Here is a 19,389-nt window from a genome sequence, read left to right on the forward strand (position 1 = left end):
TTATACTGAACAGTTTGACTTTGCACACCTGACTTTTCTGTCTTTTGAATAAGCATTCCTTGAATGCTATTCCATGCTAGAAATAATCAAGATATGGAAAAATAAAGGTGCCGTAAAGAATGCAGGCTCACTTGGGGAAGCTTATATTATTAATTAAAGTGTGACTAATAGAAGTATGCCAAAGCACCAGAGAATATAGAGGGGAGGAGCTTTGCCTTCATCTTGATGAGGGGAGGGAAGGCTTTGTGTTGGAGACAGTGCCCAAGTCATGTCTTGAAGGATGAGTAGTTGAGAATTGCTGACAGATGGGCAATGTCATCACACTGGTTGTGGAAGGCATAGAAGCATGCCCAAAGTCATGGCCAGATGGGGGTCATGGCAGAACTTCCTGTGTTCAGGCCTGAGTGTTTTCTTGGCATCACAGCCTCTGTCTTTGATAGGGAGGCCTTCTAGTCTGCAGAAGTCTGATGGAGGGGCTTATGTACACAGCAGGATATTGTGAATCTTCTATTAATGCAGCTATTGATTTTTAGGTAGGTGTAGTCTTGCCTCCAAAAAACCTGACCTGTCCACTAAACTAGGAACAAGAATAAAATAGTATATTTTAGAGCATTTGTGAGGGAACTACACCTTAATTTTCCTGGAAAGACTGTGTGTTCTGGATTGCAGGAGGTGCTAACAATAAAGTAAAAATATTCACACATATCACAGAGATGAAATATGCAAAATAATTCCAGATATGATCTTATAAACAATGTTTATAAAATCTTTTTTGCCTCTTTAGGTAATTAAAAATTCTGACCATCTCCCAAGACACAGAATAGCTGAGGATTTTGTTTGGACTCAGTGGGATATGACAGAGCAGAGATTATACTACATTGACCTGGAGGTAAAAACTCATTTTCATAGGAAAAATTTTATTTTGCCATTATCATCACTACAGTTTATTAATCACTACATTTTTGTTGGTGGGAGCAGTCAGCAGAAGTTTATTAAAAATAATGAAAAAGTTTTTGTTACTACTTGTTCGCTGCTTTCTTTTCTCTTTCTCCTTTCCTTCTTTTCCTAATGTATTTTGTTGTGTTTTTTTTGTGGGAGGGAACATGGGGGATACTATGTCACAATGTTTTCTTTTTTAGAAATCAAGGAGTATCTTAAAGTGCCTCCAGTTTTATGCTGATCAGAGCTGTGATTTAATGGTAAGTCCAGAATGATCAGCTGTAGGAAATTTTATAACATGTTGCTCCCTTTTAAGAGCTGCCACCATGAGCAACATTTTAGCCTTTTTAATGTTGGGCTAGTCACTTGGATGAGGAAGTAAAATAGGTCTTGCCATCTCAAGCCTTCAGCTCTATAACAAATGCATATTTAATATGGGTGAGAAGAGCACCGGTGGGAAGTCCCTACTAAGTACCCCACGTTATAGGAATAAGCATAAGAGTGGGACTCAGTAGTAAGTGTGGTCTACAGTAGATGACTTTAAGTGGTTGCAAGTGATTTGACCTGAAAGGACTTGTGAGTTTGGATTTGAAAATAAAGAGAGCTAGTAAGAGGGTACAGTTTAATTAGCAAAACTCTAGCATTACTCCCAGGAGAGCTACTGAAAGTGTTAGCCTCATTAGGCATCCCCAATGTTTTTATCTGGGATGGATTGCCACGACCCTCTCATCTCTCAGTCCTAGCCATTAATTCAGAAACCAGATAAGGGGCAATGGGGAGAAAAGAAAAGATATACACACACACAGAAAAGCTCTGATGGAGCTCGACTGACCCAGAGCTGGCTTAGCACGTTTATTATATAGGTTTTGTCATCAAAAGGTTATTTGTGGGAAAGTTTTAGCAGAGCAGGCAATCTGAAGGATAAAGGACTGGCAAGACATTAGGGTCATCTTGTTATGCTCAGAATTTTCTGTCCCTGGAAGTTGGTGCTTGAACTCAAGGTCCTAACTGAAAAATCTGAGCCTTTGCACAGGTGTCACCATAGCAACTGGGCTATCTTGACCTGAACAGGTAGTTCCCAGAGCAAAGGCAGCCACAAGGGAGTCAGAAAGACCATGATTCAAATCACGGCTCTCCACAACAGATGATCCTTCCTTCTTTTCCTTGACTGTCTAGTATGGATTGGCTTCATGCCATTCCAGGAATTTCATTTACTCCTTTTGCCATTTTTGGCTTAGCCACTCCTTGTAAAGACCCCAGGCCTGCCTGCCTTACGTGGTCATTCATGTCTCCTAAAAAGTTATTGCTTCTAATTGTCCTATTGTACAACCAACCCATTTATGATATTTGGATCCAAGGCAAAGTTTGCCAAGCCTTAGCTCTTCAAGAAAGAAAGTATATATCAAGCTTGTGGTTGTATGTAAACTCCAGAATATTTCCAGTGCACTTCCTGTGCCATGCATTTGAGTGTCAGCTCTGAAGATGAGGATGGTTAAGTGTCTTCTCATCACAGGTGAGTACGGCCTGTCATCACTTAGTGTCATTTTTTTGTCTCTCTCTTTTTAAACAGTTTGAAGCACCTTTGGACATAACATTAAGTGACTCAGGATTTAAGTAAGTTATTACTTAAATAATTATTTAAGTAATTAAATAATACATTCCCTCATAAATGATGTGAGTGACCCCTGTAATGTACCCACAGAAGTAGAGATGTGTCTCTGAGATATTTAAGTAGATAACTTTTTTGGTCAAAAAATGCTGGACAACAGTATTAAAAAAATACATCAAAACAAACGAAAGTCTTCAATTAAGTTATTAATAAATGGTTATTTTTATAGATATTTTTGGTCAAAATGATTATATTCCTCATTCATGATATGCAAATAAAGGGTCAGTTTGATAGTCTATGTATCTTATTTTATATTCCTGTTCTCTATAGGGATTATAAATAACTTTATCAAGCACAAACATGAGATTTTACATGTAAAGTCAACTTGTTGATTTTATTAGCCGTTTATTTCTGTGGCACATCTCAACTTATTTTGATGTATGGAAGTACCCTTTTCCTCATGATTAAATACAAAGATTTGTAGGCCACGGAGCTGCATTTAGAATAAAACATCAAAACCCATGTTGCCCTCGAGAGGATGTAACAGGTCAATCTGCTTGTGGCTCAGCTGAGTCTCTAGCTCTGCTTTTCTGCTTTCCTTTTTACAAAGAAGGCAAGCTTTCATTTTTATTCCTGCATACTTTACCTGTAGTAAAAGCCTCAGACTCTTTGGAAAAAACAAACATAAGGCCATCAAAACGAATGAAAGTCTTCAAGAATTAGAGTAATGATAATCCTGAGCTATGATGTATTTCACTAGATTTTCTAATCATATGAATGTTTAGTTGTGCTTCTTCAGAAACATATGCTTCAGAGTATATCTCTAAATTACAAAAAAATATAAAAATGTAAGTTTTAAGTAATATTTATTTTTCTCTTGCTCATCCCACACTGTTTATGTACCATGTATTTTTTTTAAATACTGTTGTCCAGAATTTTTTGACCAAAAAAGTTATCTACTTAAATATCTCAGAGATACATCTCTACTTCTGTAGGTACATTACAGGGGTCACTTATATAATTTATGAGGGAATGTATTTTTTAATGCATTCAATTTTTCCTTTATCTTCTCAGACTCATCAACTTTGGATATGATTATCGTCAAGACCAAGAAAAATTGTGCAAATACCTGACTCTGTGTGTTTTTACCAACCATACAGGTAGAACCAGGGTTGTATTTATCAATTTATTCCACTATACTCAAGTTCTAGCTAAAATTTAGTTATTATTCAGCAATATGGATCCTGAAAATGAAATATAAAAGAGACACTTCATTATATCCTTATTATAAAGGTAATCATATGGATTCACATACATACCAAATTGCTTTCTCCACTGTGATTTTATTTTTTGCCTTTGGTGCTAGGGTTTGAATCCAGGACCTTGTGCAGGCTAAGCACATGCACTGTCAGTGAGTGACACCTCTAACCCCTCCACTATAATTTTATACATATGCTCTCTGTATGAAAGAAGCTACGGTTAACAGGATCATTGTTCTAATAAGTATCATTTGTGTTGTTTTAACAGAGGGGATGGGCTTATATTTAATCCATATTTTTCTCACTTGCTTCATCTTTAAGCAAATGGTGTATAGAGATAGGGATACCTGTTGTGTCTTGTTTACTAATATGTTTGGGTTCTAAACCCATTTTTTCTTTTACTTTAAAAGCAATATGCTTTGTAGGTGGTATTGTGAATCTCCTTTTTTCAGGTCAGGAGACATAGAATGCTAGGATGTCCTATTGTTAGTGGTGATAAGTGTGTTCATTTGGTTAAGTGGTGACTACTGTCTCCCTTGTAGGTTAAAAGATACATTTTTAACCTCTAAGTTAACTTGTGGGTAATTTTTGGCACCATGTGACTATCCTATTCCTGACAATTTTCCTCTGGCAGTTTTAGGGTCCATATGTGTCACTTCCTGGTAGTGTTTTAAGCAGGAAGTAGCATAATTAGATAATCTTATGAGATCATTGTGGCTGCTGTGTGAAGAAGGGGTTGTAGGAGGCCAGAGAAGTGGGGAGGTCAATAGTTAGGATGAGACTGGGGTGATATGTGTGAGATGATGGAGGCCTGAACTATGATGGATTAAACTGAACTACAGATGAACTATAGATGGATTAAACTAGAACATAAAGATACCAGTATCTTCTACTAATCCCCAAAATTATGCTCTCATAGCTTCCTATAATTTTCATTGATAGGTGGAGGGAGCTAGATGAGTTTGAGGTGCATTTTGGTGAGGAAACTGAGAGGACTTGCTATAAATAAGTGACAAGGAATGTTTTTCGGGTTTCTGGCATCAGCAAATGGGTAAAAAGCGGTGCTGATTTCTGGGGTGTAGAGGTTTGAGTGGGGTTTAAAAAGGAAGATCATGAGTTTCCTTTTGGGCATGTTAACTAAGAGGTCTGAAGTTTAGAAGAGGTGTCAGGACTGGTAATGAGTAAGTGTGGAATTTTTCGGAATATATTTGGCATTTGAAGCCATGGGATGAGTTCAGGGTCAGAAAGGAAGACATTAAGAAATAAGATCTGGGAGCATAAACGTATTGAAGGTTAGGGAGAGCATCCCAGGGATAAGGAAGACAAATGTCTGGAGAGAGAGGAAGAACAGCAAAATAAGTGAGGTGGTAGAGGAGCTGAAGGTGAGGGGTGGATCACACAAAGGAGAGGGGGTGGCTGGTTGGCAGGAGGAAGTGAGAGGTGGAGCCCATTGGGTGTAGCAGCACGGAGGTTACTGAGGTTACTGTGAGATTTCTGTGTGGGGTGATGGAGGTGAAATCTTAATTATGCTTGGTTGAGTGGAACTTGAGAGTTGAAAATGTAACACTGTGTAGACACGAGAGAGGCAGCAGCTCAAGGTGGAAGTGGGGTTCGGGGAATATTTTTATTTTTTGATGGTAGAGACTCTAGTATGTTCAAATCCTTACAGGACATATTTAATGAAGAGGATGATCATTGGTAGAATAAATTTGCTTAGGAGGTGGGATGAAATGGGATCCAGAGCTCACAGGGAGGGACCAGGGTAGCTATTTCCCTTGTACTTCACTTTAAGTCTGTGGGCTGTAACAATCATTTTAGGCTTTAATTTCGTGTGAACTTTTATTTATTTTCACTTTATTCTCGCAGGAATTTCTCCTGAACAGTAACCGATAAATGGGCTACCTATGACACCATATTTAACAAAATGTTAGCTTTATGGGGCAGGAGATATTAAAGCTTTTTTTCTTTTCCCAAGCAATGTCTGGGAGAGTACAAAATAAGCTTTGAAACAAAATTAAAAAAAAAAAAAAAGCCTGTTGAAAATGAGATGTTTCCAAATGTAAACATGAAAAAGTCATAGAACCAATCACTTGGTTTTCAACTGATAGTGTTATAGTTAAAGCTTTAACCCCGGGGTTTCATAAACTGATTTCCAGACCACTCACGTATAATCGAATCAAGCCTTTATTGAAGTACACCAGTGGCGGCTGACCAGAACACAAAGCTGTTCCCCTGATCAGCCCTGAACAATTGCAAGGGCACTCCACTCCTTATAAGCCTGAAGACTGCAAAAGGGATGTTTAGGGGGTCTAGCCAATGCAAGCAAGCCAGGTTACAGAAGCGGGACAGTGCAGTCAAGCGGTGGGAAGCCTAACCAATCACAGTTAGCCCAGTCACCCCAGTTACAGAAACAGAGCCCCGTTACCCTAGTTACAGAAACAATGCCCCATTAGGTAGTTCCGTGTTCTTAAAGGCTTCTGCAGCAAAAGGAAAAGAACATCTTGCCCCAGTCATGACCCTTCTACTTGGCATGGTTGTTTTACAGGATGAAGTCATAAAACAAAATGGAGTCACATTTGCTCCTACTATCACAATAGTTTGCCAGTTCATATATTTCCCAAATTGTTTTTTTAAAATGTTTTTATTTTAACCTTTGTGGTTAAAATAAACAAAATTTACTTGAGCAAAGTAAGGTTAGAGAAGGGAACATATAATCTAATCCAAATATGGCTCCACACACCAACTATTCACACTAACGATGATGACATAATGATATTTGGTATTCACTGGTCACACCTTGGTCATTAGGGAGAGCAACCCAAGGATAAGGAGCTACTTTGTCCTTTCAGCATTACTTTTTTTGTTCTCAAAAGCAGATTTGTCCTGAATTTGTTTGCCCCAAGAAATGAATGGGATCTCATTCCTCCCATATCTTCTGAGGAACGAGAGGTTAACATCTGGATGATAGTTATATTCACGAAAGTTGGTGGTGCTGCTACAGTGTGAGGCCTCTTGTGTATTATGAGTTCATCTAGGCTTTTGTGATAAATCTCTTACAATAAGAAGGTAAAGCAATTAGAGACTTTAAGTATTAAAAAGGAAGAAAATATTCCATCCGTGTCTGATAGGGGAAGCTGCACTCACCATATAAGTCAGTGGCTGTAGTTCTTTCTCATGTACCTGATCAGAAGTAGTGGGGACATGTGTCCATTCTTCCCTTTCACAAAATTGCAAGAATTGCTCCATATGAGCAGTTCATTTCACAGTGTTTTAGAGCGCCCTGTAATAACCATTCCAAGGACATAATTTCCCTTAGAAAACTTCATAATAGTTTTCATGGTATAAATGGTTTATTAAAGGTTAGCCAGTATTGAGATATTATCTTCATTTTTGATGAGTATTTATTAAAAGTCTCTAGAGTCAGGTGTGGCAGTGCATGACTGTAATCCCAGCTCCTTGAAAGGCTGAGGCACGAGGATCACAAGTTCCAGACCAAACTTAGCAACTCAGTGAGATCCTGTCTCAAAATAAAAAGGCCTGGAGATGTAGCTCAGAGGAGAGCACTCCTGGGTCCAATCCCAGGTCTGCACATGCTACTAAGAGTATACCTTGTTTCAAACTGTGATTTCTTCAAACTTATAAATAGCAGCAAAATTGTTCTGGAATAATAATAGCAGCTAACATTTATAGCCAGATATAACTACTTTGTCAGAGCTTTATGCACATTATTGTATTTAATTTTCGCACAAGAACCTTATGAAGTAGGTTTTATATTTTTCTTTATTTATAGGTGAGGAAACTAAGGCTTAGAGAATTTAATTAACTCATCTTAGGCAATATACTTTAGTAAGCCCAAACTAAGATTCACATCCAGATATGATTTTTAGAAAGTGGTTCTCAACCTTGGTTGCACGTTAGAATCTATTAGCTTTAAAAAAATATTGATGCCTGGGTCTTGCCATGGAGATTCTTAGATGATTGGAAGTGGATCTTAACATCTGTGATTGCAAACAAGTTTAATGTACGGTCAAGGTTGAAAACCAGTGCTCTAAGGGCTGGGGCTATTCAGTGTTAGAGCACTTGCCCACCATGTGTGAAGCACTGGGTTCAATTCTTAGCACCACATAAAAATAAACAAAATAAAGAACTAGTGCTCTAGAACTGTGTTGTCCTATAAGGAAGTCACTAGCCATGTATTATTAAGTTGAAGTTAATTAAAAATTTAAAAAGTAGTACGTTAGTCACACTAGCCACATTTTAAGAGCTCAATGACTAACTCTGGCTAGTAGTTACCATATAGGACTATATAGGTTTAAAACATTTCTGTCATCTATAAAGTTTATTGAACAGCACTGTAGAGCTTGTGCACAGCTATTTCAGATGGATGTGTCTCTCTTTTCCTTTGAGTTTGGGTGACAGAATTAAACTACAACCTAACAATCTGGAAATATTTGCTTATTAGATCTGATTATGGTTTTCAGTATATGTAATTAGGTGCATTCAATTTACATGTTGCTTTAATTTTCTTCAAAACAGAAACAATTATCCTCATTCTATAGAGGATGGTATGTGGAGGATTTTGTTACAGAGGAGGTTATGATCTTATTTTATTGACATATCATGCTCATTCCTTAGGATAGATTCCTAAATAATTCTTCAGTTTATAAGTCTGAATATATTTAATTCTCTGTAAACCTACTTTTTAATTTTATTTTATTGGTACTGGAAAGTGAACCCAGGAACTCTGTAAGCTTCCTCTTCAGTCCTTTTTTATTTTTTGAGAGCTGGTCTCACTAAAGTTGTTGAGGCTGGCCTTGATTCTCCTACGTTAGCCTCCTGAGCAGCTGGGATTATAGGTGTGCATTACAGTGCCTATTTTTGGGAGAGGTTGAACTAGTTGTCTTTTCCAACACTCCTCAAGAATCTTCTTCCTACTGCTTCCTTGACAGCACATTGTTGTTTTTTTAAAAAATTTGCTGAGTAATACAGTATCTTGCTTAATTTTTCTTTCTTTATTGCTAGAGAGGCTTCCTTTTTCTATCTGTGCTTGCTAGCAGTTTCTTTCTCCCTGTGATCCTAGGATAAAATATAATGGGTTGTTTTTGATAATGCTTACTGTAGGAAAGTAGTCAAAGTGGTACACTGCACTTTTGTAATTCCTATGGTTACTATTTTTTTTATGCTTTACTAGTAGATTACTTTTAATCTAAGTAAGTGCTGTAATTTAAAGAAAAGTTGTTATTGGGTGATCAGTAACCATAAGAGTGGCAGAATCATTATCATTTTTATCTGATAGCTTTTTAAAATTTTGTATTTTCAAGCTGTTTGCAATAAAGTGTACTTCTAACAATACATTGCAATTTTAAATGTCATTAAAATACTCACAACTGTGGAATATTGTAACGGGATTTTTATAAATGTCCTTGAATAGTCTTCCTTAAGAAAATGTACATTTTTCTCCTTCCATGATTCTTTTATAAAGAAACTAGTAGAGAATAAAAAAGAAAATATCAAAAGCCACTAAGGTATAGTGGTGATAGAATTCACACAGCTAGTTAATATTGGCTCTGGGACTAGAACCTGAGTTTTCTGACTTCTGTCAAGTTTCTTTCTATTCAACAATGTCCTATTTCAGTCAGTCACATAAATGTTAACATAGGAGAGTAGCCCTAATCTGAAAATCCAAAATGCTGAATGCTCCAAAATCTAAAACTTTTTGAGCCCTGATAATGATGCTTAAAAAATTTCAGATTTGGGGGCATCTTGGGTTTTCAGATTAGGGATGCTCAACCAGTAAAGCCTATCAAAATATTCCAAATTTGAGGAATCCAAAATATGAATTACTTCTGGTTCCAGGCATTTCAGAAAAACAATATTCAACCCGAGTTATTTTAAGCATAATGCCCTCATTTGTACATCATTGGTGGACATTGTTCTATCTAGTTAGCAACAACTGTACAGATAATGTACAGTTTTCCACATGGAGATGGGAAGGTTGAGGGTTTTCTGAGTGTTGGGGTAAGTGAAGAATTCTGGGTTAATTTGGAAAGACCACTCCATGCCAGGTGCTTACCTTGGGACAAGCTTTCAGTGACCCAAATAGGGGTGAGCATGGGTTCAGACACCAAATTTGCTGCTACTGTCCCATAAGAGATCACAGTTTACTTTTTAGTCTAAATAAACAAGAATGGACAACTTCTGTAAAGAGGGGAACATATTTTTTTTTTTTTAATAAACTGGCGTCTCTAATATTAGAAATGATTGAAAGTGGCAAGATAGATAAAAGGACAGGGCAGTACATGCACAGCAGGAAAATTTCATGAAGTTTGGAGATGTTTCTAGACTCCCATTATTTCAGATATAATAGCATCTCTATTCATTTTTCCATCCATCAGTCACTTCCCACAACATATTGCTTATAATTGTTGATGCTAAATAGTTGTTGATTTGAAATTTCTTAGCAACTTGTTAATTGGCCACTTCTAGAATTTGGGAATAATCTGTGGTAAGATGGGGGCAGGATACCTAAAGGAATAGAATGGCTAAGCGGCTTAGGAAAATTATCTATTACACAGATTCTTTTAAACTCTATTATTAAATATGTTCTTCTTTCCAGGAAGCTTGTGTGTATGTTACAGCCCGAAGTTTGACTCTTGGGAACAAATCACATATTCAGTGTTTTACTTTCATAAAGGTACTTTACATTTATTAGAGTTTACATAATTGCTTTTTTCAAATAGTAGCAAATTAGATTTTTAAAGTCTTACTACTTCTATCAGTACATTCTATTCCTATATACCTACGTAATACATGTTTCCTGAAGAAATTCACTAGTGATAAATATTAAATTAGCTAAATATTATGTACTATATATATTTTTTTGTCCTGGAATACATCTCCTTTTAGGCCCATGAACCAATGCCAATAGAATGTATTTGCCTAGAGTATGTGTGTTTGACTTTTGTTACTAATTGGAAAGTACCTATAGCTTTACATCAGTTTTAAACTGAAATTGTGATCTCTGACCTTTAGACCTAAGATGGGTTTATTTCATTTTATACATCTGTGGCCCTGAGCTATTGATTAGGCAATAGGCTGGGGAGCAGGAACAAATGCCCAACCTTTTCCAGTTTTGCAGTAGGTCACAGCATGCCCTCTCACAGTTATAGTCTGAACCATAATAGGGAGTACTTATTTGTTTAGTTCTTCAAAATTAGCATTTGTGTAGTACTATGGGTGGAACTAAATTTTTTTTAAAGTTGGATTTTTTCCCCTCAAATATTTAAAAAATATTTATGCCAAGCCACACCACAATTCATTATTCTGCAGGAGTGCCTAATACTACCTAGGTGCTAGTGATCAAGGCAGATGAGTTTAAAAAACTTAATAGTGGAGAAACTAGAAGTAACTTTACAACTGGACATATATACATACTTACATAGTATAAATGTAAAGTTTTGTGGAATGTTTCCATACATTTTTCTCATGGTTAATGATTAAAACCAGTGAATGAACTATTCTGAAGACTAAGTTAGAATAGTAGAGTGAAATACAGTATACTGGGATTAATGGTAGCTCAATCCCCTTTTTAACTAAAAGTGGGATTATTACTCAGAGTGTCAGAGGGTCTTAATGCCTACAAGTGTGGCAGTGAGCTTTGAAGCATGAGGGCTAATGAGCCATCTGATATTCTCCATCTCTTAGATTATTAAGTAGATTTCTTTGGATCCTTTTCTCCCTGAACAATCTAATCCACCTCTTATGGTCTAAGGTTACATAGGAGCTGAAAGCAACCAGTAGATTGTGCCTGCACTCAGACCATCCACCTTAGTGCAGGCTCCCATGAGATGGAGAAGTCACAAGGTGCTCGCTCTACCAGATTCAGTCATTTCTCTGGTTACTGAAATTGAGAGTGTTACCTAGAGTCACTGTCTTAAGTATAGTTCCAGTTGTTTCTGACATTCCTTCTCTGGCTTTCAGGATACAGCAAGACCTTCACTGCTGCTCTTGGGAGTGCTGGCTCACATGGGACACAAGGCATTACTTTCCTCAATCTTGGTGGGTGATGAGGAGATGTTCTCTCTCTGTTCTGACCTCCCAGTACATGCTATGCCTCAGCTTTCACGGTCTTATTTTCTTCTCTCTGCACCTCATTTTCTCATCCTCTTTGACTCTCGGCTTGTGATGACAGTCACCAATCCTCTTGACATCTGATGGGAGAAGGTTTTCTCTGAAACACACCCTTCCACTTGACTCCATTAGCTTTTGTGGTGGGAGTGTATATTCCCCCTTTAGAAAACGTAGGCTGTGAGCTTATGCTTTTGGTAGCGGTCCTTAGAACATTTGTTAGTATTGATGTATGATGACCTTGGATAACACATTCCCTAACAGCCTATGAAAAGTAATACAACATCTTGACCCAAAAGGTCAGGGCCTTTTAGGAATTGTCCATTCCCTTTTGCTATTTATGATAAGGCTTATGGGTTCCATTCACGACCAGCTTAAAGTGAGTTGTTTTCACTGAGGAAATATGGCGATGGGAACCAGATGAATGTTAAACTTGGGAGTATTAGGGGACTCTAATGGTGTTTATTGTATTTCCCTATTGAAAGGTGCTTTTCTAGGACAATTGGAATGTGGACAGAGTTTTTAGTACAAGAACTATGAAATAGTTACTTGCCTACATATGGGAAATGGCACAATATTTATTTATAGATTGTATTCTATTAGTTTATGGTATTAATAACTCTTATTTTATGATTTACTTTTACATATGTGAAGTGTGTCGGACACTTTGAGGTCAGTGAGTTTCTGTACATTTGACTTGGTAGTATTAGAACTTGAAGTATATTACAAAAGAAAGATACTTTCATGTAATTGTGTTAGGTAACAGTAAAGGAACAACTTATAGAAAGTATTCCATTTATAAGCAATGGCAAAATATTTAAAGAAGGAAAGCTTCAGTTTGAGAGCATAGGATTCCTTGATATCTTTCCCCATCCATGACCCCTGCTCCATCTGCTGTCATGACAAAGGTTTAGATAAGTACAATGGGAGGGGACTGAAAGAAGTAAGAACCCATAAATGGTAAGTGCATACAAAGACCGTTTTTTTTTTTAAAACTACTTTATTATATTTTAATGTTGGGGGATTGAACCCAGGGCCTTACACATGTTAGGCAAACATTCTATACCTGAGCTATATTCCTCAGTCCCCAAGATTTTTGTTTTGAATGATATTATTGATGAAGTTAAGTATTTGATGTTAAATTGGCCAATCTGTAGCAAATTTTAACATGATCTCAAAACCTGTGAAGAATGGCCTTAGAGAGGCCTGGCTCCACTGCTTCCTGTGACAGGGAGAGAAATGTAAGGCTCCTGGGTCTGGGACCTGAGTCTTACTAGAGTGCTGAGTCAGCACACTCAAGAGTGGTGTGGGAAACGTCCCACAAAAATAACCTGGCATTTTATGAGAGCAAAGGTTTCTTCCTCTTTTTTCCCCCTGGGAATGACTTGGAAAGGGCAAGGCAGGATTTAATTTATGATCTTCAGAGTGTACAGAGGGCAGGAATACTAGAGCTTTGTAAAAACCGGCTGTTTTGACATAAGTTCTCTCTCTTGGAGCACATTTTGGTTTATAGGCACCAAACTGTAACACAAGATTTAAACTCTTTTAGAGGGGATTTTAATGACAACAGTAGTACTTGTTTGAGGGATATATGCTTTGCTATTAGTTGCTGATAATTTCTATGTAATATTACCCAGTTAAAATGTGTCTTCTACTGATTGAAATATTAAAGAAATATTAAGATTTAACAAATTTCCATGAGCCTTAAACATATCTACATAAGAGCTATGCTTAAAAATACAAAAGCTAGTCTGGTGCAGTGGCACATGCCTATGATCCTGGTGTCTTGGGAGGCTGAGACAGAAGATCGAAAGTTCAAAGCCAGTCTTAGCAACTTAGCAAGGCCCTAAGCAGCTTAGTGAGACCCTGTCTCTAAATAAAAAAAAGGGACTGGGGATGTAGTTCAGTGGTTAAGTGCCCTTGGGTTTAATCCCTAGTATAAAACCAACACATAAGTCTCAAATTTAAGAACAATTTTCAAAAAGCTATTATTTAATGAATACTATAAGCTAAATATTTTACTTAAATTATTTTGGTCCTTGCTACAATTCTGCCTGGTGAGGGTATCCCCATTTTACAGATAATGAAACCAAAGCTCGAAAGGGTGAGATGTGTGACTGGACTTCTTTCATTGTTCCTCACAAGAGATACTATGTCAGTTTCTCATTGCTGCTGTAATATACCACAAACTGAGGGCTTAAAACAACCCATACATTGCCTTGAACCTCTGGAGGTCAGAAGTCCAGAATGAGAGCTGAGGAGCTGAAATCAAGGCATGGCAGGAATGGGTCCTTCTGGGGACTCCAGGAAGAATTTGTTCCTTGCCTCCTCCAGCATCTCAATTACATCACTCCGATTGCTCTGTCACTATGTGATCCTCTTCTCTTCCATAGTCCAGTCTCATTCTGCCTCCCTCTTATGAGGACTTTTGTGATCATGTTGGGTCCGCTTTTGGTACTCTCCCCATCTCAAGATCCTGATCATATCTGCAAGGTCCCTTCTATCACAGAAGCTACCATATTCACAGGCTCTGAAAATTAGCATATGAATACTCCTAGGGGTCATCTTTCCATTTACCACAGGTCCTATCAACATTTTTGAAGAGAGAATCATTCTTTGGGTGAGACTGTCCTGCACAGTGAGGATTGAACACCCCTGGGCACCACTCAACAAATACCAGGAGGAATCCCCCACCCTATCCTAATGATGGTGATAACCCAAAATAATACATTTTTAAATGTCCCTGCCCCAGGGACTTAGTACCATCTTAATTGCCTAAACCCTTTCCACTATGCTTCACTAGGTTATTCCTCGTGTTTTTCCAACTGAAATGTTGACACGATAATAAGATTATTAGCATTTGTGTGAAGCACTTTAACTTCACTCAGTCCATGTGAAAGGACACTTACCTGATTGGTTTATACTATTTCTTTCCCTTTCCACAGAATGCTTTCTATGCCACTGGTTAGCATAGGTTTCTTTGCTTCTTTGAGAAAGAAATATAGCTAACTCAAAATTGAAAATTTTCTCCTATATGAAATTCACTAGTACCACACAAATTTATTATTATTTTTTAAGATCCTAGAAAAGTTATTGGCAAGGGCTCCTTCCACCCTCCCATTCTCCAGAAACCTATATTTATACTGTTTCAATCTGGATAAAAATGTTCTGGCTACACAAATATCTAGCAAAGGAACCACTAAATTATGAATTCTAAGCAGCTGGCTATGCAAAGAAACAAATTAGTACTTCAAAAATGTCAGGATGCCATAGAGATCACCTTGATGAGTAACATGGTTTCTTTATACAAGATGATGGTGACGACCAGGAGTGACAAAGATGGGAAACTAAACTGCAGAGCTCTCCCAGCCTGACTATGGAGAAAATCCCTTTATAAGCTATTCCCAGCTTGTCAGATTGAGGAATGATTCATGTTGCTTGATAATTTTGATCCTAGTTTCCTCTGAGAGATCATTTTGATTGAAATAAAACGATGCATGACTTGGAACAAAACTATAGGTATAAACTTAGATAACCAATGCTAAATGTCTGAAGATAATTCGCCACAGACAGAAAAAAAGGAGACCTGGTTAGTCCCATGAAATAAACTAGCATCAGACAGCTTGTTATTACATGGTAAAACCTTTTGTGTTTTGAGAGGTTCAATGAAAAATTGGGATAAAGTAGAGTTCTGGGCCTTATCTGAACCTGTACAGCTTTTACCACTTATAGGTGATTTGAATCTTTGTCTTTTACAGAACGTTATGTGGCTGTTTACTTACCTGGTCATTTCTTTCATTTACTTAACATTCAACATCCAGACTTGATCTGCCACAGTCTATTTCTGACAGGTAGGGATAGTATTTTCTCCCATGAATGTGGTTCGTTTGGATTTGGTTTGACTTTAGTATCTATGTTTGAGTGTGAGAAGTTCCTTTATCTGCTGACTTTTTTTTTTTCCAGAAAATAACAAAACAAATGATACGCTACCTCATAGTTCTTTCCAGTCCCTGTCAGGATCCCTGGTACTGGATTGGTATTCTGGAAGGCTCTACAGAGCATTCCTTGACCAGTCCTATTTATTGCGGTTCCTATGGAACACCTCCCTAGATTGTGAGAAGATGGCCATATTGCACTGTGTGCTCTCTTGTGGACAAGATCCACAGTTCCTGGAAGGCCAGGTAAGAACATGGTAAATAGACAATACCAAAAGTATTTATTTGATAGTTTAAAGTAATGGAAGTTATTTTTACTTGTTAATAGTTAAGTAAGGATTACGGCCAATGTTGTGACTTGAACATATTCTTCCTTTGTATTTCCTTTTTATGGATCTCTACCAGACCTCCAACTATGAGGGTGTATCTGTTCTTTTGAGTAAAGTAACCACCTGCCACCTACATCCATGATTTTACTTTTTGCAATTTCAGTTATCCAAAATTAACTGTGTTCTGAAAATAATAAATGGAAAATTCCAGAAATAAACAATTCATAAGTTTTAAACAGTGGTGTTCCAAGTAGTGAAATGAAACCTCACACTGTCCTGCTTGGGGTTATGAATCATCCCTTTTTTTAGTGTATCTGTGCTGTATATGCTACCTGCTCATTAGTCACTTAGTTACTCTCTCAATCATCAGATCCATGGTTCCAGTGTTGATAGTGCTTGTTTTCAAGTAATCCTTATTTTACTTAATGGCCTCAAAGCATAAGAATAGTGATACTAGCAATTCAAATATGCTTAAGAAGCCTCTAAATACTTAAGTGAAAGTTCTTAATGAGAGAAGAAAAATCACAAGCTAACATTGCCAAAGTTTCAGATTAAGGTTTCAAGCATCCACTGGGGGGCTTAGAACATATTTATTCCCTGAAGATAAGGAGAAACTATTGCACTCTTTTCCACGTTGTGAATGAATGTTTAACTACATCAGTAACTTTCCAATTAAGTGCTCAGTAAATAATGAGTTTCTTAAACTTCTGCTTTTTTCCTGGTTTATATTTGGCATAAATATATTGTCAGAAGGGCTAAATTTGGTGGTGGATATTTATTGCATTTTTAATGATGATAGCTTCCATTTGTGTTTCATGTTATAGTTTGCAAAACACTTCCACACCTTCTCTGTGATTTAATTTTCTTTCTTTTCTTTTTTTTTTTTTTGGTGGTGTTGGGGATTGAATCCAGGTCCTTGTGCAAGTAAGACAGGCAGCTGAGCCATATCCCTAGCCCTCTGTAATTTAATTTTTGCAGCTAGGCTGTGAAGTCAGAAATCTTATCAGATTTGGCTGGGACTAATAGGTTGCTGATTAACTGGGGAAAAATACAATAGACATTTAAGTTTAACCTAAAACATATGAAGGTACATTTATTCACCTATCTTTTAACGTATATTAAGGCCCTTTCTATGTAATTTAGCTCATTGGAGTTCAAAGTCATTTTTTTTTTTTGCACAAAACTCCTAATAATGTACATTTCTGATTCCCTATTACTTTCTGGAAAAAAATTATTTCTAAGGAGATCCATAATTTAAGAACCTTTCCAAAGTAGTCTGTATATTAGGCATTTTTTTTTACCCAATCTTACGTAGTTGTCTCATTTATACCTAGTCTTAAAATAAACATCTGAGAGACATGCCTTTGAGTCTTTCCAAAGCATTCAACTTTTATCAACCCAACAATACTCTTTGCACTATATTTCATTTGTCTGTAGTAAATTTTATTAAATTACCTAGTTGTGAAAATAAGTAAAACTGGCATAAATAAGTTTGGAATAAAACAACATGTTGGTAGGAGCAGAAATGTGAGTGTGCACGAGGGCCAGGCAACCCTCAGGAGACATTCTTCCAGCAGGTGAGGGTAGCTGTGGAGACTGACAGGTGCTGCCTCCAAGCCTGGTGGTGGTTTTGCTTCCTTTGTTTCTATATCTCAGAGCTCTTCCCACTGGTGCCTTGCATGACGTGATCCATTCTAGCAAAACCAGCAAACCTTCATTGGCACTGAAGAAGATTTATTTGGATCCCAGTCAAGGGCATTTATTTTAAAAATGTATAAAAAGAGGTCTCATTTATAATACTGTTTCACCCAGCCAGAATTAATATTATTACATATCTTAAAAAAATAGCGTAGAAGTGAATATATTCCTAGGTAATTCCAAAACATAGAATTAAAAAGATTCATTTATATAGTATATAAACACAGGTATGTGTATATATGTACATTTGTACTTTGGTTGTGGGGATGGAGTGCATATTTAAATACCAACAGAGTTCTGTTCTCTTTTTAAAGATTATTCAATGGATTTCTGAGAATGTCTCTGCCTGCCATTCATTTGACCTCATTCAGGAATTTATAATTGGTAAGAGATGCTGATGTTGCACCTTAAGTCGAATACTTGACCCTTTTGCTTGAGGGAAAGCAATAAATTGATAATGAATGCCTCAATCTGTCAAAATGCTGCCTAGGAACATTTAAAAAAAAACAAACTATTGCAGTCAGCAGCTAATTAAATTTCATTCTCTTGTGGTTTTTGAGAAGCTGTGGCTTTTCAGACACAGATAAGATATAAGATAGGATTTTGATTTTGTAACCTTATTAGTGATTTTTTAAAAATAAAATCTTTCTTAGCCCAGTTTTATGTTGTCGGCTCTGTATAAAGTGGTGTAGTGTCATTTAAGTAGATGTAGTAGCAAATTAAAAAAAAAAATTGAAATTATTCTCATTGTTAAAAGCAGAACTTAAATATTTTAGTCTATAGATAAAATCACAATGGTTAACCTTTTAAGGATGATAAATAAAGCAGTGGAAACTTTGGTTGGTTTGCTTGATTTGGTTGAATTATAATGTAGATTTCCTTATTCTTATTAAATCATGTCTCTTTTCTCTTTGAAAAATCTATTCAGCTTCTTCTTATTGGAGCATATATGCAAAGACAAGTAATGTGGACACAATTTTGCCATATTCTTCAGTGCTCACCTGGAATACAGTAAGTTAATACTTTGTATGCAATTAAACTTGATTTACAGTGTGGGTCAGTTGTAGGACATCCCTGTTATAGCAGCCAAGGTTATTTCATTTCTATTTTGACTGATGAGGAATTGAGTTGGAATTTTATGGCAGAGAAATTTAGCCTTCCTAATCTGAAAATCTGAAATTTGAAATGCTCCAAAATTGATAAACCTCTTTTTTTGTGTGTGTATCGAGAATTAAACCCAGGGGTGCTTAACCACTGAGCCACATCCGCAGCACCCCTTTTCTCTTTTTTGTATTTTATTTAGAGACTGGGTCTCACAGAGTTGTTTAGGGCCTCACTAAATTGCTGAGGCTGGCTTTGAATTTGTGATCCTCCTGCCTCAGCCTCCAGAGCTTCTGGGATTACAGGTGTACACCACCACACCCACCCCCAAATCTAAAACTTTTGACACCATGAGTGTCAACAGATGCCACAGCTGATCTCAAGTGATGAGT

At 37.0% G+C, this 19,389-nt stretch overlaps 1 protein-coding gene across 6 annotated transcripts in view; it reads left to right on the forward strand.

Annotated features, from left to right (window-relative positions):
* The window catches only part of Gsap (gamma-secretase activating protein), a 162,926-nt gene that overhangs the window by 36,411 nt on the left and 107,126 nt on the right, over nucleotides 1-19,389 (forward strand). For all 6 annotated transcript variants that reach the window (XR_006856080.2, XM_058585495.1, XM_058585498.1 and 3 more), the window contains exons 9-18: nucleotides 785-889; nucleotides 1,140-1,199; nucleotides 2,510-2,553; nucleotides 3,623-3,708; nucleotides 10,424-10,501; nucleotides 11,788-11,865; nucleotides 15,693-15,785; nucleotides 15,898-16,115; nucleotides 18,211-18,280; nucleotides 18,825-18,907. Coding sequence is in view for 5 of the 6 variants with exons in the window: in XM_058585495.1 (XP_058441478.1) it covers nucleotides 785-889; nucleotides 1,140-1,199; nucleotides 2,510-2,553; nucleotides 3,623-3,708; nucleotides 10,424-10,501; nucleotides 11,788-11,865; nucleotides 15,693-15,785; nucleotides 15,898-16,115; nucleotides 18,211-18,280; nucleotides 18,825-18,907 (915 nt within the window). In the remaining variant the exon portion in view is untranslated. The remainder of the gene's footprint in view (nucleotides 1-784; nucleotides 890-1,139; nucleotides 1,200-2,509; nucleotides 2,554-3,622; nucleotides 3,709-10,423; nucleotides 10,502-11,787; nucleotides 11,866-15,692; nucleotides 15,786-15,897; nucleotides 16,116-18,210; nucleotides 18,281-18,824; nucleotides 18,908-19,389) is intronic.

This window comes from Marmota monax, unplaced genomic scaffold, assembly GCF_021218885.2.
Source record: "Marmota monax isolate L192 unplaced genomic scaffold, Marmota_monax_Labrador192_F-V1.1 WCK01_AAM20220418_F8-fsc00065, whole genome shotgun sequence".
NCBI classification, from domain to species: Eukaryota; Metazoa; Chordata; class Mammalia; order Rodentia; family Sciuridae; genus Marmota; species Marmota monax.